The sequence below is a fragment of the Salmo trutta genome, unplaced genomic scaffold, assembly GCF_901001165.1.
Source record: "Salmo trutta unplaced genomic scaffold, fSalTru1.1, whole genome shotgun sequence".
NCBI lineage: Eukaryota > Metazoa > Chordata > Actinopteri > Salmoniformes > Salmonidae > Salmo > Salmo trutta.
In genome coordinates, this window is record NW_021822911.1 from 380,337 (window position 1) to 406,488 (window position 26,152).

The following is a 26,152-nucleotide window of genomic DNA, read 5'->3' on the forward strand; positions in this document are numbered from 1 at the left end:
GAGAAAATGATGACATTTGTGAAGAACGAGCTGAAGATGTTCAAGAGGATTCTTAGTCCTGAACTCCCAGAAGGCTTTGAGAGTCAGAAGCAGGATGAGGAAGTGGTGGATGCTGAAGATGAGAAGCAGGAGAGCAGTGCCAGAGAGGGGGCTCTGAAGATCACACTGCACATCCTGAGGAAAATGAACCAGAAGGAGCTCGCTGACACACTGGAGAACTGTAAGATCTGTCTGCCTCATGTTGAATGCTGTTTTAAAACATTTAAAAGCTGTAGCTAAAGTACAGCTAAAATAGCTGTGTAACTCAAGATATTGTAGCCTTAACACAACACTTAGTGACCTCATCAAGTAGCAGCAGGGATGTGTTGTGGTGATTAATTTAGAGAGACAGAGAGACAACATTAATAATACCATCAATAATACCAATAATAATATAATCAGTCACACCAGTCTGTAATGCATTATGAAAACATTTATACATTTATACAGTCAGATAAGAGAATAAATGATTATAATTTAAAATGTTATAACAGTCCTATAATACTGTAGGCATTAAAACAGACGTAATATTAATATCCTCTGTGTTATTTCTTCATTCAGATGAGCTTGCTGTGATTTGCCAACGTGAACTCAAATGTAATCTAAAGAAGAAGTTTCAATGTGTATTTGAGGGTATCGCTAAACAAGGAAACCCAACACTTCTCAATAAGATCTACACAGAGCTCTACATCACAGAGGGTGGAACAGGAGAGGTCAATAATGAACATGAGCTGAGACAGATTGAGACAACAACCAGGAAACAAGCAAGACCAGAGACTGCAATCAAATGTAACGACATCTTCAAACCCTTAACTGGACAAGACAAACGTATCAGAACTGTGCTGACAAAGGGAGTCGCTGGCATTGGAAAAACAGTCTCTGTGCAGAAGTTCATTCTGGACTGGGCTGAAGGAAAAGCAAATCAGGATGTCCAATTTGTATTTTCATTCCCTTTCCGGGAGCTGAATTTGATGAAAGAGGACAAACACACTTTTAATGAACTTCTCTATCACTTCTCAATGGAAACCAAACAATCAGGAATCTCCATCTACAACAAGTACAAAGTTGTGTTCATATTTGATGGTCTGGATGAGTGCCGACTGCCCCTAGACTTCCAGAATAACAAGATCTGTTGTGACGTCACAGAGTCAACCTCAGTGGATGTTCTGCTGACAAATCTCATCAAGGGAAATCTGCTTCCCTCTGCTCTCCTCTGGATAACTACCCGACCTGCAGCAGCCAATAAGATCCCTTCAGGGTGTGTTGACCAGGTGACAGAGGTACGAGGGTTCAATGACCCACAGAAGGAGGAGTACTTCAGGAAGAGATTCAGTGATGAGGACCTGGCCAGCAGAATCATCTCACACATAAAGACATCAAGGAGCCTCCACATCATGTGCCACATTCCAGTCTTCTGTTGGATTTCTGCAACAGTCCTTGAAAACCTGCTGAAACATAAGAGAGAAGAGATGCCCAAGACTCTGACTGAGATGTACACACACCTTGTGGAGTTTTATACCAAACAGAAGAATGAAAAGTATCTTGGGAAAGAAGAGACAGGTCCACACTGGAATAAAGAGAGCATTCTGTCACTGGGAAAACTGGCTTTTCAACAGCTTGTGAATGGCAATCTGATTTTCTATGAAGAAGACCTGAAAGAGGCTGGCATTGATGTCAATGAAGCCTCGGTATACTCAGGATTGTGCACACAGCTCTTTAAAGAGGAATTTTCGCTGTACCAGGACAAGGTGTACTGCTTTGTTCATCTGAGCATTCAGGAGTTTCTGGCTGCTGTATATGTGTTCCTCTCATTCATCAACAACAATGAGAATCTAATGGCCGAACCGCAATCAACGTCCAGGAACCTTTCTGCGCTGTTCAGATACAAGTCTGAAGTTTCTTTCTACAAGAGTGCTGTGGATAAAGCCTTACACAGTGAGACGGGAAACCTGGACCTTTTCCTCCGCTTCCTTCTGGGTCTCTCACTGAAGTCCAATCAGAAGCACTTCCGAGGTCTACTGACAAAGACAAGAAGTAGCTCAAAGACCCATGAAGAAACAGTCAAGTACATCAAGGAGAAGATCAGGAAGAATCCCTCTCCAGAGAGGAGCATCAATCTGTTCCACTGTCTGAATGAACTGAATGACCATTCTCTAGTGGAGGAGATCCAAAGCTTCCTGAGATCAGGAAGTCTCTCAGAACCCAGCCTGTCACCTGCACATTGGTCAGCTCTGGTCTTTGTGTTGCTGACTTCAGAAAAGGAGCTGGATGTGTTTGACCTGAAGAAATACTCCAGATCAGAGGAAGGTCTTCTGAGGCTGCTGCCAGTGGTCAAAGCCTCCAGAGCTGTTCTGTGAGTACATAAAATGACATATAAGAACTAATCATCAGGAAGAAATATTCAGGTTAAAGAAAAATATGTATTATAATATGTGTATAATATTATATTGAAAACATTGAATAAATGCATTGATTTTCACATTAGTATAACAATATGACCATACAATTCTAGGAGACAGAAGAAGAATCTATATGTTGTTTGGGATAATTAACCAAATGCATCTGCCATTGTCCTTCTACACTAAATTAACAATGTGTTTGAAGTCATGATCTCTTTGTCTCCAAAGAATAGCAGTGTGATTTTAATATGATTTGACTCCTTGCAGGCTGTCAGGCTGTCTAGTCACAGAGGAAGGCTGTGCTTCTCTGGTCTCAGCTCTGACGTCAAACCCCTCACACCTGAGAGAGCTGGACCTGAGTAACAATGACCTGAAGGATTCAGGCGTGGAGCTGCTCTCTGCTGTACTGGAGGATCCCCACTGTAAACTGGAGACTCTGAGGTCAGTATTATCAGATATGAAAGTTCTTTATGCATGTAGTTCTCCCATTTGAAGAAGTCTAAATTATTCGGACATATTACTTATAGTGTATTAAAGTAGTCATAAGTTTAGCATGTTGTCCCATATTCCATGCCTGCTGTCACGTTTCTCTAAGACAGAACCCAGAAGCAGACCAGGACAAGGTGAGTAAAATGAAGGTGAGTATTTATTGGTGGTCTTGATGTGTACTTTGAGTGATCCAGGAGACAGAGCGGAGGTGAGTTGATGAGAGTAGATGGGTGGATTCAATGATGTCACTGTATCCACCGACGGCCAGGCAAGGGAGTTGAATGAATTAACATCTGTAGACAGAGTAAACAGGGGTGAGTAACCAGTAACAAGAACAAAACAACAAGACTAGCTCAGGAAACATGTGGCTGACACAACATACTGTTCGTTGCTAACGATCCAGCAGGGATGTCAGCTCAGGGCTTATGAAGAGGTGATGATCAGGACCAGGTGTGCAGAAGGTTGATGAGATGCAGGTGCGGGTAATCACTAGGACTCCCGCCTAACTTCGTCGCCTGGCAACCAGACAGGTTTCTGAACACACCCTTAGACACCAAACAAAAAACAGTCAGGCAGAAACAGACTCAGGAAGCGGGGTTCCTGACACCTGCAGTGATTACATCAAGCTTGTGATTCTACTAACTTGTTGAATTCATTTGCAGTTTGATGTTTTTCCTAATAGATACTGAATAGTAAATAATGTCCTGTCATTTTGGAGTCACTTCACTTGTATTGTCAGTGACTTCTACATTCATGTGGATGCTACCATGATTATGAATAACCATGAATGAATCGTGAATGATGATAAATGAGAAACGGAGGCACAAAGATCAAACCACCTCTGTTATTGGTAATGGTGAGAGGTTAGCATGTTTTGTTGTAGCCTCTGTTATTGGTAATGGTGAGAGGTTAGCATGTTTTGTTGTAGCCTCTGTTATTGGTAATGGTGAGAGGTTAGCATGTTTTGTTGTAGCCTCTGTTATTGGTAATGGTGAGAGGTTAGCATGTTTTGTTGTATCCTCTGTTATTGGTAATGGTGAGAGGTTAGCATGTTTTGTTGTAGCCTCTGTTTTTGGTAATGGTGAGAGGTTAGCATGTTTTGTTGTATCCTCTGTTATTGGTAATGGTGAGAGGTTAGCATGTTTTGTTGTAGCCTCTGTTATTGGTAATGGTGAGAGGTTAGCATGTTTTGTTGTAGCCTCTGTTATTGGTAATGGTGAGAGGTTAGCATGTTTTGTTGTAGCCTCTGTTATTGGTAATGGTGAGAGGTTAGCATGTTTTGTTGTAGCCTCTGTTATTGGTAATGGTGAGAGGTTAGCATGTTTTGTTGTAGCCTCTGTTATTGGTAATGGTGAGAGATTAGCATGTTTTGTTGTAGGCTCTGTTATTGGTAATGGTGAGAGGTTAGCATGTTTTGTTGTAGTCTCTGTTATTGGTAATGGTGAGAGGTTAGCATGTTTTGTTGTAGCCTCTGTTATTGGTAATGGTGAGAGGTTAGCATGTTTTGTTGTAGCCTCTGTTATTGGTAATGGTGAGAGGTTAGCATGTTTTGTTGTAGCCTCTGTTATTGGTAATGGTGAGAGATTAGCATGTTTTGTTGTAGGCTCTGTTATTGGTAATGGTGAGAGGTTAGCATGTTTTGTTGTAGCCTCTGTTATTGATAATGGTGAGAGGTTAGCATGTTTTGTTGTAGCCTCTGTTATTGGTAATGGTGAGAGGTTAGCATGTTTTGTTGTATCCTCTGTTATTGGTAATGGTGAGAGGGTAGCATGTTTTGTTGTAGCCTCTTGTTATTGGTAATGGTGAGAGGTTAGCATGTTTTGTTGTATCCTCTGTTATTGGTAATGGTGAGAGGTTAGCATGTTTTGTTGTATCCTCTGTTATTGGTAATGGTGAGAGGTTAGCATGTTTTGTTGTAGTCTCTTATTGGTAATGGTGAGAGGTTAGCATGTTTTGTTGTAGTCTCTGTTATTGGTAATGGTGAGAGATTAGCATGTTTTCTTGTAGCCTCTGTTATTGGTAATGGTGAGAGGTTAGCATGTTTTGTTGTAGTCTCTTATTGGTAATGGTGAGAGGTTAGCATGTTTTGTTGTAGCCTCTTATTGGTAATGGTGAGAGGTTAGCATGTTTTGTTGTAGTCTCTTATTGGTAATGGTGAGAGGTTAGCATGTTTTGTTGTAGTCTCTGTTATTGGTAATGGTGAGAGATTAGCATGTTTTCTTGTAGCCTCTGTTATTGGTAATGGTGAGAGGTTAGCATGTTTTGTTGTAGTCTCTGTTATTGGTGATGGTGAGAGGTTAGTATGTTTTGTTGTATCCTCTGTTATTGGTAATGGTGAGAGGTTAGCATGTTTTGTTGTAGCCCCTGTTATTGGTAATGGTGAGAGGTTAGCATGTTTTGTTGTAGTCTCTGTTATTGGTGATGGTGAGAGGTTAGCATGTTTTGTTGTAGCCTCTGTTATTGGTAATGGTAAGAGGTTAGCATGTTTTGTTGTAGGCTCTGTTATTGGTAATGGTGAGAGGTTAGCATGTTTTGTTGTAGCCTCTGTTATTGATAATGGTGAGAGGTTAGCATGTTTTGTTGTAGCCTCTGTTATTGGTAATGGTGAGAGGTTAGCATGTTTTGATGTATCCTCTTATTGGTAATGGTGAGAGGTTAGCATGTTTTGTTGTAGCCTCTGTTATTGGTAATGGTGAGAGGTTAGCATGTTTTGTTGTAGTCTCTTATTGGTAATGGTGAGAGGTTAGCATGTTTTGTTGTAGCCTCTTATTGGTAATGGTGAGAGGTTAGCATGTTTTGTTGTAGCCTCTGTTATTGGTAATGGTGAGAGGGTAGCATGTTTTGTTGTAGCCTCTTGTTATTGGTAATGGTGAGAGGTTAGCATGTTTTGTTGTAGTCTCTTATTGGTAATGGTGAGAGGTTAGCATGTTTTGTTGTAGCCTCTTATTGGTAATGGTGAGAGGTTAGCATGTTTTGTTGTAGTCTCTTATTGGTAATGGTGAGAGGTTAGCATGTTTTGTTGTAGCCTCTTATTGGTAATGGTGAGAGGTTAGCATGTTTTGTTGTAGTCTCTTATTGGTAATGGTGAGAGGTTAGCATGTTTTGTTGTAGTCTCTGTTATTGGTAATGGTGAGAGATTAGCATGTTTTCTTGTAGCCTCTGTTATTGGTAATGGTGAGAGGTTAGCATGTTTTGTTGTAGTCTCTGTTATTGGTGATGGTGAGAGGTTAGCATGTTTTGTTGTAGTCTCTTATTGGTAATGGTGAGAGGTTAGAATGTTTTGTTGTAGTCTCTGTTATTGGTAATGGTGAGAGATTAGCATGTTTTCTTGTAGCCTCTGTTATTGGTAATGGTGAGAGGTTAGCATGTTTTGTTGTAGTCTCTGTTATTGGTGATGGTGAGAGGTTAGTATGTTTTGTTGTATCCTCTGTTATTGGTAATGGTGAGAGGTTAGCATGTTTTGTTGTAGCCTCTGTTATTGGTAATGGTGAGAGGTTAGCATGTTTTGTTGTAGGCTCTGTTATTGGTAATGGTGAGAGGTTAGCATGTTTTGTTGTAGCCTCTGTTATTGATAATGGTGAGAGGTTAGCATGTTTTGTTGTAGCCTCTGTTATTGGTAATGGTGAGAGGTTAGCATGTTTTGTTGTATCCTCTTATTGGTAATGGTGAGAGGTTAGCATGTTTTGTTGTAGCCTCTTGTTATTGGTAATGGTGAGAGGTTAGCATGTTTTGTTGTATCCTCTGTTATTGGTAATGGTGAGAGGTTAGCATGTTTTGTTGTATCCTCTGTTATTGGTAATGGTGAGAGGTTAGCATGTTTTGTTGTAGTCTCTTATTGGTAATGGTGAGAGTTTAGCATGTTTTGTTGTAGTCTCTTATTGGTAATGGTGAGAGGTTAGCATGTTTTGTTGTAGCCTCTTATTGGTAATGGTGAGAGGTTAGCATGTTTTGTTGTAGCCTCTGTTATTGGTAATGGTGAGAGGTTAGCATGTTTTGTTGTATCCTCTGTTATTGGTAATGGTGAGAGATTAGCATGTTTTGTTGTATCCTCTGTTATTGGTAATGGTGAGAGGTTAGCATGTTTTGTTGTAGTCTCTTATTGGTAATGGTGAGAGGTTAGCATGTTTTGTTGTAGTCTCTGTTATTGGTAATGGTGAGAGGTTAGCATGTTTTGTTGTAGCCTCTGTTATTGGTAATGGTAAGAGGTTAGCATGTTTTGTTGTAGCCTCTGTTATTGGTAATGGTGAGAGGTTAGTATGTTTTGTTGTAGTCTCTGTTATTGGTGATGGTGAGAGGTTAGTATGTTTTGTTGTATCCTCTGTTATTGGTAATGGTGAGAGGTTAGCATGTTTTGTTGTAGTCTCTGTTATTGGTAATGGTGAGAGGTTAGCATGTTTTGTTGTAGCCTCTGTTATTGGTAATGGTGAGAGGTTAGCATGTTTTGTTGTAGCCTCTGTTATTGGTAATGGTGAGAGGTTAGCATGTTTTGTAGCCTCTGTTATTGGTAATGGTGAGAGATTAGCATGTTTTGTTGTAGGCTCTGTTATTGGTAAAGGTGAGAGGTTAGCATGTTTTGTTGTGGCCTCTGTAACTTTCTCACTCATTATGATTCATTCATGATTCTTATTAATCATGGCATCATCAGATTTTCGTTTTTAATTGTGAAACACATACAGTTGAAGTCGGAAGTGTACAGACACTTAGGTTGGAGTCATTAAAACGTGTTTTTGAACCTCTCCACAAATTTCTTGGTAACAAACTATATAGTTTTGGCAAGTCGGTTATGACATCTACTTTGTGCATGACACAAGTAATTTTTGAAACAATTGTTTACAGACAGATTATTTCACTTATAATTCACTGTATCACAATTCCAGTGGGTCAGAAGTTTAAATGCACTAAGTTGACTGTGCCTTTAAACAGCTTGGAAAATTCCAGAAAATGATGTCATGGCTTTAGAAGCATAGGATAGACTAATTGACATAATTTGGATGTATTTCAAGGCCTACCTTCAAACTCAGTGCCTCTTTGCTTGACATCATGGGAAAATGAAAAGGAATCAGCCAAAATCTCAGAAAAAAAAATTGTAGACCTCCACAAGTCTGCTTCATCCTTGGGAGCAATTTCCAAATGCCTGAAGGTAACACATTCATCTGTTCAAACAATAGTACGCAAGTCTAAACACCATGGGACCACACTGCCGTCATACCATCCCAACTGTGAAGCACGGCGGTGGCAGCATCATGTTGTGGGGGTGCTTTGCTGCAGGAGGGACTGGTGCACTTCACAAAATAGATGGAATCATGAGGCAGGAAAATTGTGGATATATTGAAGCAACATCTCATGACATCAGTCAGGAAGTTAAGGCTTGGTCACAAATGGGTCTTCCAAATGGACAATGACCCCAAGCATACTTCCAAAGTGGTGGCAAAATGGATTAAGGACAACAAAGTCAAGGTATTGGAGTGGCCATAACAAAAGCCTGACCTCAATCCTATAGAACATTTGTGGCCAGAATTGAAAAAGCGTGTGTGAGCAAGGAGCCCTACAAACCTGACTCAGTTACACCAGCTCTGTCAGGAGGAATGGGCCAAAATTCATCCAACTTATTGTGGGAAGCTTGTGGAAGGCTACCCGAAACATTTAACCCAATTTAAACCATTTAAAGGCAATGCTACCAAATACTAATTGAGTGTATGTAAACTTCTGACCCACTGGGAATGGGATGAAAGAAATAAAAGCTGAAATAAATCATTCTCTCTACTATTATTCTGACATTTCACATTCTTAAAATAAAGTGGTAATCCTAACTGACCTAAACCAGGGAATTTTTACTAGGATTAAATGTCAGGAATTGAAAAAATTGAGTTTAAATGCATTTGGCTAAGGTGTATGTAAACTTCTGACTTCAACTGTATGTATTAAAATACCCTCAAATAAAAGGTGACATTATATACTGTCACCTCATATGAAACATTTGATCTGAAATCCAAAATGTTGGAGTTTAGAGCCACATTTAAAATGTTATCTTCACTGTCAAAATAGATATGGTGTGGACTGTATACTCAATACAATCTAAATCTGATACCTCACTGTCTGTCTTCTGACTGATACTGCTTTTAAACTGGTCTGGTCAGTCTACTCAAATATTTGTCCTTTACATGTTTCTATCTGCAGGCAAAACTTTGATAATTTGTCATTTTTAATGATGATACATTCATTTACGAATAGATATGGAAGGTTTCAGGACACTGATATCTGAATATGTTGAAAAATGATACTGCCACTATTTTCACCACCAAAGCATAGCAGTGTGATTTTAATATGATTTGACTGTTTGCAGGTTGTCAGGCTGTGGAGTCACAGAGGAAGGCTGTGATTCTCTGGTCTCAGCTCTGAGGTCAAACCCCTCACACCTGAGAGAGCTGGACCTGAGTAACAATGACCTGAAGGATTCAGGAGTGAAGCTGCTCTCTGCTGGACTGGGGAATCGCCACTGTAAACTGGAGACTCTGAGGTCAGTATTCCTGTAGTTGGTCAACAAGTGATAACTGTTCACCAGATCCACATGTGTTTACCAGACACACATAGTCCACACCATATGTGTTTGGACAGTGAAGCTTACAGTTTTAAATGTGGTGCTATGCTCCAGCATTTTGGATTTGAGATAGAATGTTTCATATTAGGTGACAGTACAGAATGTCACCTTTAATTTGAGGGTATTTTCATACATAGCTGTGTTACTGTTAAGAAAGGAAAGCACTTTATGTATTTAGTTCTCCCATTTGAAAAAGTTGTACATATTCAGACAAATTCACTTATATTGTATTAAAGTAGCCATAAGTTTAGTATTTAGTACCATGTTCCATGCCTGCAGTGATTACATCAAGCTTGTGATTCTACAAACTTGTTGAATGCATTTGCAGTTTGTCTTGGTTGTGTTTTGGATTATGTTTTTCCTAATAGAAACTAAATGGTGAATAATGCCCTGTCATTTTGGAGTCACTTCACTTGTATTGTCAGTAAGAATAGAAGATGTTTCTGAACACTTGTACATTAATGTGGATGCTACCATGATTATGAATAATCATGAATGAATCGTTAATGATGATGAATGAGAAATTTACAGAGGCACAAAGATCAGACCCCCTCTGTTATTGGTATTATTGTGTATACTTCTGGCCCTTCTTTGGACACTGTATTAACTAACCTCCAGATGAGCTTCAATGCCATACAGCTCTCCTTCCGTGGCCTCCAACTGCTCTTAAATACAAGTAAAACTAAATGCATGCTCTTCAACCGATCGCTGCCTGCACCTGCCCACCCGTCCAGCATCACTACTCTGGGCGGTTCTGACTTAGAATATGTGGACAACTACAAATACCTAGGTGTCTGGTTAGACTGTAAACTCTCCTTCCAGACTCACTATAAGCATCTCCAATCCAAAGTTAAATCTAGAATCGGCTTCCTATTTCGCAACAAAGCATCCTTCACTCATGCTGCCAAACATACCCTTATAAAACTGACTATCCTACCGATCCTCGACTTCGGCGATGTCATTTACTAAATAGCCTCCAATACCCTACTCAATAAATTGGATGCAGTCTATCACAGTGCCATCCGTTTTGTCACCAAAGCCCCATATACAGTGGGGGAAAAAAGTATTTGATCCCCTGCTGATTTTATACATTTGCCCACTGACAAAGAAAGGATCAGTCTATAATTTGAATGGTAGGTTTATTTGAACAGTGAGAGACAGAATAACAACAAAAACATCCAGAAAAACTCATGTCATAAATGTTATAAATTGATTTGCATTTTAATGAGGGAAATAAGTATTTGACCCCCTCTCAATCAGAAAGATTTCTGGCTCTCAAGTGTCTTTTATACAGGTAACGAGCTGAGATTAGGAGCACACTCTTAAAGGGAGTGCTCCTAACCGCAACTTGTTACCTGTAAAAAAGACACCTGTCCACAGAAGCAATCAATCAATCAGATTCCAAACTCTCCACCATGGCCAAGACCAAAGAGCTCTCCAAGGATGTCAGGGACAAGATTGTAGACCTACACAAGGCTGGAATGGGCTACACGACCATCGCCAAGCAGCTTGGTGAGAAGGTGACAACATTTGGTGCGATTATTTGCAAATGGAAGAATTACAAAAGAACTGTCAATATCCCTCGGCCTGGGGCTCCATGCAAGATCTCACCTCGTGGAGTTGCAATGATCATTTGAACGGTGAGGAATCAGCCCAGAACTACACGGGAGGATCTTGTCAATGATCTTAAGGCAGCTGGGACCATCGTCACCAAGAAAACAATTGGTAACACACAACGCCGTGAAGGACTGAAATCCTGCAGCGCCCGCAAGGTCCCCCTGCTCAAGAATACATATACATGCCCGTCTGAAGTTTGCCAATGAACATCTGAATGACTCAGAGGACAACTGGTGAAAGTGTTGTGTTCAGATGAGACCAAAATGGAGCTCTTTGGCATCAACTCGCCGTGTTTGGAGGAGGAGGAATGCTGCCTATGACCCCAAGAACACCATCCCCACCGTCAAACATGGAGGTGGAAACATTATGCTTTGGGGGTGTTTTTCTGCTAAGGGGACAGGACAACTTCACTGCATCACAGGGACGATGGACGGGGCCATGTATCGTCAAATCTTGGGTGAGAACCTCCTTCCCTCAGCCAGGGCATTGAAAATGGGTTGTGGATGGGTATTCCAGCATGACAATGACCCAAAACACACGGCCAAGGCAACAAAGGAGTGGCTCAAGAAGAAGCACATTAAGGTCCTGGAGTGGCCTAGCCAGTCTCCAGACCTTAATCCCATAGAAAATCTGTGGAGGGAGCTGAAGGTTCGAGTTGCCAAACGTCAGCCTTGAAACCTTAATGACTTGGAGAAGATCTGCAAAGAGGAGTGGGACAAAATCCCTCCTGAGATGTGTGCAAACCTGGTGGCCAACTACAAGAAACGTCTAACCTCTATGATTGCCAACAAGGGTTTTGCCACCAAGTACTAAGTCATGTTTTGCAGAGGGGTCAAATACTTATTTCCCTCATTAAAATGCAAATAATTGTATAACATTTTTGACATGCGTTTTTCAGGATTTTTTTGCTGTTATTCTGTCTCTCACTGTTCAAATAAACCTACCATTAAAATTATAGACTGATCATTTCTTTGTAAGTGGGCAAACATACAAAATCAGCAGGGGATCAAATACTTTTTTCCCCCACTGTACTACCCACCACTGCAACCTGTACGCTCTCGTTGTCTGGCCCTCGCTTCATACTCGTCGCCAAACCCACTGGCTCCAGGTCATCTACAAGACCCTGCTAGGTAAAGTCCCCCCTTATCTCATCTCGCTGGTCACCATAGCAGCACCCACCTGTAGCACGCACTCCAGCAGGTATATCTCTCTGGTCACCCCCAAAGCCAATTCCTCCTTCGGCCGCCTCTTCTTCCAGTTCTCTGCTGCCAATGACTGGAACCAAATACAAAAATCTCTAAAACTGGAAAAACTTATCTCCCTCAATAGCTTTAAGCACCAGCTGTCAGAGCAGCTCACAGATTACTGCACCTGTACATAGCCCATCTATAATTTAGCCCAACTACTTCTTCCCCTACTGTATTTATTTATTTAGCTCCTTTGCACCCCATTATTTCTACTTTGCACTTTCTTCCACTGCATATCTACCATTCCAGTGTTTTACTTGCTATATTGTATTTACTTTGCCACCATGGCCTTTTTTTGCCTTTACCTCCCTTATTTCACCTCATTTGCTCACATTGTATATAGACTTATTTTTCTACTGTATGTTTGTGTAATACCCTTGTTTGAACCAAGTATTGAGTTTATTTGTTATAATTAATTGGTATTATATTTAAAAGATGATTGAATTGCTCCTAAGCTGTAATGTTGTTAATGCATTATGCTTTTTGAAGAAATATTTATTTAATGTATAAGTGAATAGTTTGTTTTACTTTGAAGTTTAAGTTTTGACCAATAAGGTCGCTTGTTAAGTTGTGGCCAATGGGAGTTGACCTGGTTAACGGGAGGGAAAAAGACGTTGGTGAAAGGATGGACGTTTTACCTCAGGACGGTTGGTGAAGAAAAATTATAAAAGAAGACGACAGAACTACAACAAAACCCATAGCTACTAAGACATGAAGGGAAATACATGTTTTATTTAATAAAAGAGTTGTTATAATTTAGTTAAAACTTAGTAAAGACTGAAGCTACCGTCTCGTCGTGGAGGTATTAGCCAGCCTAGAGGTTAGCCTAGCATCGTGTGACACCGAGAGATAATTGATTGGGAAGCTTAACGAGTTCGTGTTGCCATGGGGATATCGGTTACGGCTAAGGAGTACTGTCTGCATGGGTAGCTGTGTTGCCATGGCGATATCGGTTACTAAGGAGGACTGTCTGCATGGGTAGCTGTGTTGCCATGGGGATATCGGTTACTAAGGAGGACTGTCTGCATGGGGAGCTGTGCTGCCTTGGACTTGGTGAGGAAACCTGCATGGAATTGCCATACTTCGCTGAGGGAATATCTACCAAGTCGTGAGTAACCACAATGTGAAGTGCTTAATTTGGACACGGGTTGTGCACGACTCATTGGGGATTATTATTTTTGTATTTCTTTTAAAACAAAGGTGAAATAAATTGGTAATGGTGAGAGGTTAGCATGTTTTGTTGTTGTAGTCTCTGTTATTGGTAATGGTGAGAGGTTAGCATGTTTTGTTGTATCCTCTGTTATTGGTAATGATGAGAGGTTAGCATGTTTTGTTGTAGTCTCTGTTATTGGTAATGGTGAGAGGTTAGCATGTTTTGTTGTAGTCTCTGTTATTGGTAATGGTGAGAGGTTAGCATGTTTTGTTGTAGCCTCTGTTATTGGTAATGGTGAGAGGTTAGCATGTTTTGTTGTAGCCTCTGTTATTGGTAATGGTGAGAGGTTAGCATGTTTTGTTGTAGCCTCTGTAACTTTCTCACTCATTATGATTCATTCATGATTTTTCTTAATCATGGCATCATCAGAATGTCGTTTTTAATTGTGAAACACATACAGTTGAAGTCGGAAGTGTACATACACTTAGGTTGGAGTCATTAAAACGTGTTTTTCAACCACTCCACAAATGTCTTGTTAACAAACTATAGTTTTGGCAAGTCGGTTAGGACATCTACTTTGTGCATGACACAAGTAATTTTTGAAACAATTGTTTACAGACAGATTATTTCACTTATAATTCACTGTATCACTATTCCAGTGGGTCAGAAGTTTACATACACTAAGTTGACTGTGCCTTTAAACAGCTTGGAAAATTCCAGAAAATGATGTCATGGCTTTAGAAGCATCTGATAGACTAATTGACATAATTTGGATGTATTTCAAGGCCTACCTTCAAACTCAGTGCCTCTTTGCTTGACATCATGGGAAAATGAAAAGGAATCAGCCAAAATCTCAGAAAAAAAAAATTGTAGACCTCCACAAGTCTGCTTCATCCTTGGGAGCAATTTCCAAATGCCTGAAGGTAACACGTTCATCTGTTCAATCAATAGTACGCAAGTCTAAACACCATGGGACCACACTGCCGTCATACCATCCCAACTGTGAAGCACGGCGGTGGCAGCATCATGTTGTGGGGGTGCTTTGCTGCAGGAGGGACTGGTGCACTTCACAAAATAGATGGAATCATGAGGCAGGAAAATTGTGGATATATTGAAGCAACATCTCAAGACATCAGTCAGGAAGTTAAAGCTTGGTCACAAATGGGTCTTCCAAATGGACAATGACCCCAAGCATACTTCCAAAGTGGTGGCAAAATGGATTAAGGACAACAAAGTCAAGGTATTGGAGTGGCCATAACAAAAGCCTGACCTCAATCCTATAGAACATTTGTGGCCAGAATTGAAAAAGCGTGTGTGAGCAAGGAGCCCTACAAACCTGACTCAGTTACACCAGCTCTGTCAGGAGGAATGGGCCAAAATTCATCCAACTTATTGTGGGAAGCTTGTGGAAGGCTACCCGAAACATTTAACCCAAGTTAAACCATTTAAAGGCAATGCTACCAAATACTAATTGAGTGTATGTAAACTTCTGACCCACTGGGAATGGGATGAAAGAAATAAAAGCTGAAATAAATCATTCTCTCCACTATTATTCTGACATTTCAAATTCTTAAAATAAAGTGGTGATCCTAACTGACCTAAGACAGGGATTTTTACTAGGATTAAATGTCAGGAATTGTAAAAATTGAGTTTAAATGCATTTGGCTAAGGTGTATGTAAACTTCTGACTTCAACTGTATGTATTAAAATATCCTCTAATAAAAGGTGACATTATATACTGTCACCTCATATGAAACATTTGATCTGAAATGTTGGAGTTTAGAGCCACATTTAAAATGTTTGCTTCACTGTCAAAATAGATATGGTGTGGACTGTATACTCAATACAATCTAAATCTGATACCTCACTGTCTGTCTTCTGACTGATACTGCTTTTTAAACTGGTCTGGTCAGTCTACTCAAATATTTGTCCTTTACATGTTTCTATCTGCAGGCAATACTTTGATCATTTGTCATTTTTAATGATGATACATTAATTTACGAATAGATATGGCAGGTTTCAGGACACTGATATCTGAATATGTTGAAAAATGATACTGCCACTATTTTCACCACCAAAGCATAGCAGTGTGATTTTAATGATTTGACTCTTTGCAGGCTGTCAGGCTGTGGAGTCACAGAGGAAGGCTGTGATTCTCTGGTCTCAGCTCTGAGGTCAAACCCCTCACACCTGAGAGAGCTGGACCTGAGTAACAATGACCTGAAGGATTCAGGAGTGAAGCTGCTCTCTGCTGGACTGGGGAAACCCCACTGCAGACTGGAGACTCTGAGGTCAGTATTCCTGTAGTTGGTCAACAAGTGATAACTGTTCAACAGATCCACATGTGTTTACCAGACACACATAGTCCACACCATATGTGTTTGGACAGTGAAGCTTACAGTTTTAAATGTGGTGCTATGCTCCAGCATTTTGGATTTGACATAGAATGTTTCATATTAGTTGACAGTACAGAATGTCACCTTTAATTTGAGGGTATTTTCATACATAGCTGTGTTACTGTTAAGAAAGGAAAGCACTTTATGTATTTAGTTCTCCCATTTGAAAAAGTTGTACATATTCAGACAAATTCACTTATATTGTATTAAAGTAGCCATAAGTTTAGTATTTAGTCCCATGTTCCATGCCTGCAGTGATTACATCAAGCTTGTGATTCTACAAACTTGTTGAATGCATTTGCAGTTTGTCTTGGTTGTGTTTTGGATTATGTTTTTCCTAATAGAAACTGAATGGTGAATAATGTCCTGTCATTTTGGAGTCACTTCACTTGTATTGTCAGTAAGAATAGAAGATGTTTCTGAACACTTGTACATTAATGTGGATGCTACCATGATTATGAATAATCATGAATGAATCGTTAATGATGATGAATGAGAAATTTACAGAGGCACAAAGATCAGACCCCCTCTGATATTGGTATTATTCTGTATACTTCTGGCCCTTCTTTGGACACTGTTAACAACCCTCCAGACGAGCTTCAATGCCATACAACGCTCCTTCTGTGGCCTCCAACTGCTTTTAAATACAAGTAAAACTAAATGCATGCTCTTCAACCGATCGCTGCCTGCACCTGCCCGCCTGTCCAGCATCACTACTCTGGACGGTTCTGACTTAGAATATGTGGACAACTACAAATACCTAGGTGTCTGGTTAGACTGTAAACTCTCCTTCCAGACTCACTATAAGCATCTCCAATCCAAAGTGAAATCTAGAATTGGCTTCCTATTTCGCAACATAGCATCCTTCACTCATGCTGCCAAACGATGTCATTTACAAAATAGCCTCCAATACCCTACTCAATAAATTGAATGCAGTCTATCACAGTGCCATCTGTTTTGTCACCAAAGCGCCATATACAGTGGGGGGAAAAAGTATTTAATCCCCTGCTGATTTTGTACGTTTGCCCACTGACAAAGAAAGGATCAGTCTATAATTTTAATGGTAGGTTTATTTGAACAGTGAGAGACAGAATAACTACAAAAACATCCAGAAAAACTCATTTCCCTCATTAAAATGCAAATCAATTTATAACATTTCTGACATAAGTATTTGACCCCCTCTCAATCAGAAAGATTTCTGGCTCCCAGGTGTCTTTTATACAGGTAACGAACTAGGATTAGGAGCACACTCTTAAAGGGAGTGCTCCTAATCTCAGCTTGTTACCTGTATAAAAGACACCTGTCCACAGAAGCAATCAATCAGATTCCAAACTCTCCACCATGGCCAAGACCAAAGAGCTCTCCAAGGATGTCAGGGACAAGATTGTAGACCTACACAAGGCTGGAATGGGCTACAAGACCATCGCCAAGCAGCTTGGTGAGAAGGTGACAACATTTGGTGCGATTATTCGCAAATGGAAGAAACACAAAAGAACTGTCAATATCCCTCGGCCTGGGGCTCCATGCAAGATCTCACCTCGTGGAGTTGCAATGATCATGAGAACGGTGAGGAATCAGCCCAGAACTCCACGGGAGGATCTTGTCAATGATCTCAAGGCAGCTGGGACCATAGTCACCAAGAAAATAATTGGTAACACACTACTCCGTGAAGGACTGAAATCCTGCAGCGCCCGCAAGGTGCCCCTGCTCAATTAAGCACATATACATGCCCGTCTGAAGTTTGCCAATGAACATCTGAATGACTCAGAGGACAACTGGTGAAAGTGTTGTGGTCAGATGAGACCAAAATGGAGCTCTTTGACATCAACTCAACTCGCCGTGTTTGGAGGAGGAGGAATGCTGCCTATGACCCCAAGAACACCATCTCCACCGTCAAACATGGAGGTGGAAACATTATGCTTTGGGGGTGTTTTTCTGCTAAGGGGACAGGACAACTTCACTGCATCAAAGGGACGATAGACGGGGCCATGTACCGTCAAATCTTGGGTGAGAACCTCCTTCCCTCAGCCAGGGCATTGAAAATGGGTTGTTGATGGGTATTCCAGCATGACAATGACCCAAAACACACGGCCAAGGCAACAAAGGAGTGGCTCAAGAAGAAGCACATTAAGGTCCTGGAGTGGCCTAGCCAGTCTCCAGACCTTAATCCCATAGAAAATCTGTAGAGGGAGCTGAAGGTTCGAGTTGCCAAACGTCAGCCTCAACCTTAATGACTTGGAGAAGATCTGCAAAGAGGAGTGGGACAAAATCTCTCCTGAGATGTGTGCAAACCTGGTGGCCAACTACAAGAAACGTCTGACCTCTGATTGCCAACAAGGGTTTTGCCACCAAGTACTAAGTCATGTTTTGCAGAGGGGTCAAATACTTATTTTCCTCATTAAAATGCAAATAATTGTATAACATTTTTGACATGCGTTTTTCTGGATTTTTTTGCTGTTATTCTGTCTCTCACTGTTCAAATAAACCTACCATTAAAATTATAGACTGATCATTTCTTTGTAAGTGGGCAAACGTACAAAATCAGCAGGGGATCAAATACTTTTTCCCCCCACTGTACTACCCACAACTGCGACCTGTACGCTCTCGTTGTCTGGCCCTCGCTTCATACTCGTCGCCAAACCCACTGGCTCCAGGTCATCTACAAGACCCTGCTAGGTAAAGTCCCCCCTTATCTCAGCTCACTGGTCACCATAGTAGCACCCACCTGTAGCACGCGCTCCAGCAGGTATATCTCCCTGGTCACCCCCAAAGCCAATTCCTTCTTCGACCGCCTCTTCTTCCAGTTCTCTGCTGCCAATGACTGGAACGAACTACAATAATCTCTAAAACTGGAAACACTTATCTCCCTCACTAGCTTTAAGCACCAGCTGTCAGAGCAGCTCACAGATTACTGCACCTGTATATAGCCCATCTATAATTTAGCCCAACTACCTCTTCCCCTACTGTATTTATTTATTTAGCTCCTTTGCACCCCATTATTTCTACTTTGCACTTTCTTCCACTGCATATCTACCATTCCAGTGTTTTACTTGCTGTATTGTATTTACTTTGCCACCATGGCCTTTTTTTGCCTTTACCTCCCTTATTTCACTTCATTTGCTCACATTGTATATAGACTTATTTTTCTACTGTATTATTGACTGTATGTTTGTGTAATACCCTTGTTTGATACATAATTGTTTCAATTTAATGCATGGGATGGTTTATCCTGATTCAATAACAGAAACCTATAATCATTTAATCTGAAGTTAATACCCTATTGTCATAACCCTAGATAGTTTACAATAGGAATTCTTATTGGAGATGTCCTTCTCACCTAACATCCCATGCTGCTGAGATACTCTACATATGTTAATATTGTGAGAGTCATATTCAAGCCTGGTGAGAGGGTTACATTTGTTTAACTCCATGTGTAACTCTGTGTTGTTATATGTGTCGAACTGCTTTGCTTTTTCTTGGCCAGGTCGCAATTGTAAATGAGAACTTGTTCTCAACCTGCCTACCTGGTTAAATAATGGTGAAATAAATAAATAAATTGTTAATGGTGAGAGGTTAGCATGTTTTGTTGTAGCCTCTGTTATTGATAATGGTCTGAGGTTAGCATGTTTTGTTGTAGCCTCTGTTATTGGTAATGGTGAGAGGTTAGCATGTTTTGTTGTATCCTCTGTTATTGGTAATGGTGAGAGGTTAGCATGTTTTGTTGTAGCCTCTGTTATTGGTAATGGTGAGAGGTTAGCATGTTTTGTTGTAGTCTCTGTTATTGGTAATGGTGAGAGGTTAGCATGTTTTGTTGTAGCCTCTGTTATTGGTAATGGTGAGAGGTTAGCATGTTTTGTTGTAGCTTCTGTAACTTTCTCACTCATTATTATTCATGATTCATTCATGATTTTTCTTAATCATGTTATCATCAGGATGCTTTTAATAGTGTTTAGAAACATGTTATCTACTCACTTGTAAATAAAATGACTCCAGTCACCATCTGTAATGAACACGATGGGAGACAGAGAGCTGGTTTCAAGCGCAGGGCTCAGCAGGTGTTTATTGTAAAGGACCACAGGAGGAGGCAGGTAGCTGGGTCCAGGGGCAGGCAGAAGGTCATACACAGGGGGTCCAAAAAGGCAACAGTACAGGCAGGGAAACGGCAAAAGGCATCATTAGTGAGGCAGGCAAAAACTATCATTCACGGGAGGCGTAAATTACAGGAAATGCAGCACTCCGAATAGCCTTGTGTCACAAAACAAACAACACTTCACAATGATGGGGGTGCAAAGAACTGAACTAAATAGAGTTTGATAATGACATACAGGTGTGTGAACAGGTGATCAGAATTCAGGTGACTGGGATCTGGAGAGTGAGCTGCGTTCAGGGGGGATCTACGTGTTTGAGAGTGTGAGCTGGAAGCAGACATTACACCATCCACCATTTTAATACTGGGCAAAACACAACCCAAAACACAACCAAAACAAACTGCAAAATCAATCAACGAGTTTGAGTCACAAGCTTGATGTAGTCGCTGCGTTCAAGGAATATCGGATCAAATACTCAACTTGTGACTACTTTAAGCCACTATGAGTGAATTGGTCAGAAAACATATGACTTCTTTAAATAGGGGGACTAGATACATAAAGTGCTTTCATTTCTAAATGGTGAAACAGATATGTATGAAAATATCCTCTAATAAAAGGTGACATTATATACTGTCACCTCATATGAAACATTTGATCTGAAATCCAAAATGTTGGAGTTTAGAGCCATATTTAAAATGTTATCTTCACTGTCAAAATAGATATGGTGTGGACTGTATACTCAATACAATCTAAATCTGATACCTCACTGTCTGTCTTTTGACTGATACTGCTTTTAAACTGGTCTGGTCAGTCTACTCAAATATTTGTACTATACATGTTTCTATCTGCAGGCAAAACTTTAATAATCTGTAATTTATATTGTGATACATTAGTTTATGAATAGATATGGAAGGTTTCAGGACACTGATGTATCTGAATATGTTGAAGAAATATACTGCTACTATTTTCACCACCAAAGAATAGCAGTGTGATTTTAATATGATTTGACTCTTTGCAGGCTGTCAGGCTGTCTAGTCACAGAGGAAGGCTGTGCTTCTCTGGTCTCAGCTCTGAGGTCAAACCCAACACATTATTTGTAAACGGGTAACAGCGTAAACAGAGAAAGCTAAGCGTATCATTTTAATACAACCTGTCTGTCATTGTATTTCTCCTATGTTGGCAGACTCACTGGCTGTAAACTCACAGACACATCCTGTAAAGTGTTGGCCTCAGTTCTCAGGTCAAACCCCTCACACCTGAGAGAGCTGGACCTGAGTAACAATGACCTGAAGGATTCAGGAGTGGAGCTGCTCTCTGCTGGACTGGGGAATCCCCACTGCAGACTGGAGACTCTGAGGTCAGTATTCCTGTAGTTGGTCAACAAGTGTTTTGTTGTTGTCTCTGTTATTGGTAGTGGTGAGAGGTTAGCATGTTTTGTTGTAGCCTCTGTTATTGGTAATGGTGAGAGGTTAGCATGTTTTGTTGTAGCCTCTGTTATATTGGTAATGGTGAGAGGTTAGCATGTTTTGTTGTATCCTCTGTTATTGGTAATGGTGAGAGGTTAGCGTGTTTTGTTGTATCCTCTGTTATTGGTAATGGTGAGAGGTTAGCATGTTTTGTTTTAGCCTCTGTTATTGGTAATGGTGAGAGGTTAGCATGTTTTGTTGTAGCCTCTGTTATTGGTAATGGTGAGAGGTTAGCATGTTTTGTTGTATCCTCTGTTATTGGTAATGGTGAGAGGTTAACATGTTTTGTTGTAGCCTCAGTTATTGGTAATGGTGAGAGGTTAGCATGTTTTGTTGTATCCTCTGTTATTGGTAATGGTGAGAGGTTAGCATGTTTTGTTGTAGCATCTGTTATTGGTAATGGTGAGAGGTTAGCATGTTCTGTTGTAGTCTCTGTTATTGGTAATGGTGAGAGGTTAGCATGTTTTGTTGTAGTCTCTGTTATTGGTAATGGTGAGAGGTTAGCATGTTTTGTTGTAGTCTCTGTTATTGGTAATGGTGAGAGGTTAGCATGTTTTGTTGTAGCCTCTGTTATTGGTAATGGTGAGAGGTTAGCATGTTTTGTTGTAGCCTCTGTTATTGGTAGTGGTGAGAGGTTGGCATGTTTTGTTGTAGCCTCTGTTATTGGTAATGGTGAGAGGTTAGCATGTTTTGTTGTAGTCTCTGTTATTGGTAATGGTGAGAGGTTAGCATGTTTTGTTGTAGCCTCTGTTATTGGTAATGGTGAGAGGTTAGCATGTTTTGTTGTAGCCTCTGTTATTGGTAGTGGTGAGAGGTTGGCATGTTTTGTTGTATCCTCTGTTATTGGTAATGGTGAGAGGTTAGCATGTTTTGTTGTAGCCTCTGTTATTGGTAATGGTGAGAGGTTAGCATGTTTTGTTGTAGTCTCTGTTATTGGTAATGGTGAGAGGTTAGCATGTTTTGTTGTAGCCTCTGTTATTGGTAATGGTGAGAGATTAGCATGTTTTGTTGTAGTCTCTGTTATTGGTAATGGTGAGAGGTTAGCATGTTTTGTTGTAGCCTCTGTTATTGGTAATGGTGAGAGGTTAGCATGTTTTGTTGTAGCCTCTGTTATTGGTAATGGTGAGAGGTTAGCATGTTTTGTTGTAGCCTCTGTTATTGGTAATGGTGAGAGGTTAGCATGTTTTGTTGTAGCCTCTGTTATTGGTAATGGTGAGAGGTTAGCATGTTTTGTTGTAGTCTCTGTTATTGGTAATGGTGAGAGGTTAGCATGTTTTGTTGTAGCCTCTGTTATTGGTAATGGTGAGAGATTAGCATGTTTTGTTGTAGTCTCTGTTATTGGTAATGGTGAGAGGTTAGCATGTTTTGTTGTAGCCTCTGTTATTGGTAATGGTGAGAGGTTAGCATGTTTTGTTGTAGCCTCTGTTATTGGTAATGGTGAGAGGTTAGCATGTTTTGTTGTAGCCTCTGTTATTGGTAATGGTGAGAGGTTAGCATGTTTTGTTGTAGCCTCTGTTATTGGTAATGGTGAGAGGTTAGCATGTTTTGTTGTAGCCTCTGTTATTGGTAATGGTGAGAGGTTAGCATGTTTTGTTGTAGCCTCTAACTTTCTCTCTCATTATTATTCATGATTCATTCATGATTTGTATTAATCATGTTATCATCAGGGTTCATTTAGTAGTGTTTAGAAACATGTTATCTACTCACTTAGACAGAAAATTATCCAGTCATCATCCACCATTTTATTATTGGGCAAAACAAACTGCAAATGTGACCAACTAGTTTACAACCAAATACTAATCTTTTGACTGCTTTAATACACTATGATTTAATTGGTCAGAAAACATATGACTTCTTTAAATGGGGGGACTAGATACATAAAGTGCTTTTATTTGTCTAAATGGTGAAACAGAAATGTATGAAAATACCCTCAAATAAAAGGTGACATCATATACTGTCACCTCATATGAAACATTTGATCTGAAATCCAAAATGTTGGAGTTTAGAGCCACATTTAAAATGTTATCTTCACTGTCAAAATAGATATGGTGTGGACTGTATACTCAATACAATCTAAATCTGATTCCTCACTGTCTGTCTTTTGACTGATACTGATTTTAAACTGGTCTGGTCAGTCTACTCAAATATTTGTACTATATATTTTTCTATCTATAAGCAATACTTTGATCATTTGTCATTTTTAATGATGATACATTCATTTATTAATAGATATGGCAGGTTTCAGGTCACTGATATATCTGAAAATGTTGAAAGTTGAAAAATGTACTGCCACTATTTTCACCACCAAAGAATAGCAGTGTGATTTTAATATGATTTGACTCTTTGCAGGCTGTCAGGCTGTCTAGTCACAGAGGAAGGCTGTGCTTCTCTGGTCTCAGCTCTGAGGTCAAACCCCTCACACCTGAGAGAGCTGGACCTGAGCTACAATCACCCAGGAGACTCAGGAGTCAGACTGCTCTCTGCTGGACTGGAGGATCCACACTGCAGACTGGAGAAACTCAAGTATGTAGAGGGTTTATGTCAATGTTCATATCAGACATGTTTGACTTTTCAGGCTGGTTAAGACAAACATTCTGACCACCACTTGGACAAAGTTATATGCTGACTGTGTGTGTGTGTGTGTGTGTGTGTGTGTGTGTGTGTGTGTGTGTGTGTGTGTGTGTGTGTGTGTGTGTGTGTGTGTGTGTGTGTGAGTTCGTTCAGGTGTATCCCTCAATGACTGTCTGTTCTTCTGCTTACCGCTACAGTGTGGAACATGGTGGAGAGAACAGAATGAAACCTGGACTTAGAAAATGTGAGTGTTGACTGCTGTGAAGAATATGACTAAGAATAAGTCTTAATTCAAGTTAAGTCAAAGACCACCATCATACTGACTTGGTCATATTAAATATCAGCTGTAGTTCTACAGAAGCAGAAATCAGGGACACCAACGTTTACAAAGAGTTGCTATGACTGTGTGTGTGTGTGTGTGTGTGTGTGTGTGTGTGTGTGTGTGTGTGTGTGTGTGTGTGTGTGTGTGTGTGTGTGTAATTAATGTGAATAAGTGTGTATTATATTACCATACAGTATAACGTGATCATTCAACAAGTCTCAAGTGACCTTAACTTCTCCTTTTGATACCTAGAAACATCTACATTAAATTAATTAGTGAAAAGTGAGTTAACATTCTAATGTGAATGATGATGATTTCTAATATTGTGTCTGGTTTCATCCATCAGATGTCTGTGATCTCACACTGGACCTAAACACAGTAAACATACATCTCTCTCTGTCTGAGGAGAACAGAAAGGTGACATGTAGGACAGAGGAGCAGCCGTATCCTGATCACCCAGAGAGATTTGAGGACAGTAGACAGGTGCTGTGTAGAGAGGGTCTGACTGGGCGCTGTTACTGGGAGGTAGAGTGGAGTGGGGGGGCTGATATAGGAGTGACATATAAAGGAATCAGCAGGAGAGGAAGGGGTGATGACTGTTGTCTTGGATACAATGACCAGTCCTGGAGTCTGTTCTGCGATGACAACAGATACATTGCCAGGCACAATAATAATCTCACTACCATAGACGTCCCCTCCTCCAGCTCCCACAGAGTAGGAGTGTATCTGGACTGGCCAGCCGGCACTCTGTCCTTCTATAGAGCCTCCTCTGACACACTGACCCACCTGATCACATTCACCTCCACATTCACTGAGCCCCTCTATCCAGGATTTGAGGTTTGGGATGATGGTGACTCAGTGTCCCTGAAATAATAACTGGACACACACACACACACACACACACACACACACACACACACACAGGACACAAACTGGACACACGCACACTGGACACAAACTGGACACACACACACACACGGGACACAAACTGGACAAAAGCTGGACACACTTACACACACACTGGACACACACACACACACTGGAAACAAAATGGACACACACACTGGACACACACACACACACACACTGAACACACACACACTGGACACACACACACTGGAAACAAAATGGACACACACACACTGGACACACACACACACACACTGGACACACACACTGGACACACACACACACACTAGACACACACAAACACACACACACACACACACACACACACACACACACACACACACACACACATACTGGATACACACACACGCACACACTAGACACACACAAACACACACACACACACATACTGGATACACACACACACACACACACACAAACCAGACATAAACTGGACATCCACTGGACATACACTGGACACACACACACACTTACACACACACACTGGACACACACACACACTGAACACACACACACACACACACTGAACAGACACATAAACACACACTCTCAACACACACACACACACTGAACAAACACACACTCTGGACATACACACACACATTGGACACACACACACACACAGAAACACACACACACTGGACACAGACACACACACTAGGCACACACACACACACTGGCCACCCACTCAAACTGGACAAACACATATACACACAAACACACTGGAAACACACTGGACACACTGGACAAACACACACACTGGAAACACACACATGCTTGACACACACACGCTTGACACACACACTTGACACACACACACGCTTGACACACACACTG

The 26,152-nt window shown here is 40.7% G+C and overlaps 1 protein-coding gene across 1 annotated transcript; it reads left to right on the forward strand.

The window, feature by feature from the left end:
* LOC115186395 (NLR family CARD domain-containing protein 3-like) lies at positions 1–25,311 on the forward strand (the record flags this gene model as incomplete). Its single annotated transcript, XM_029746040.1, has 5 exons — positions 1–220; positions 601–2,392; positions 15,660–15,833; positions 21,210–21,333; positions 24,743–25,311. Coding segments are annotated over 5 exons (2,826 nt in total), but the record flags the coding sequence as incomplete, so codon positions are not given.
* Between the last annotated feature and the right edge of the window lie 841 nt (positions 25,312–26,152).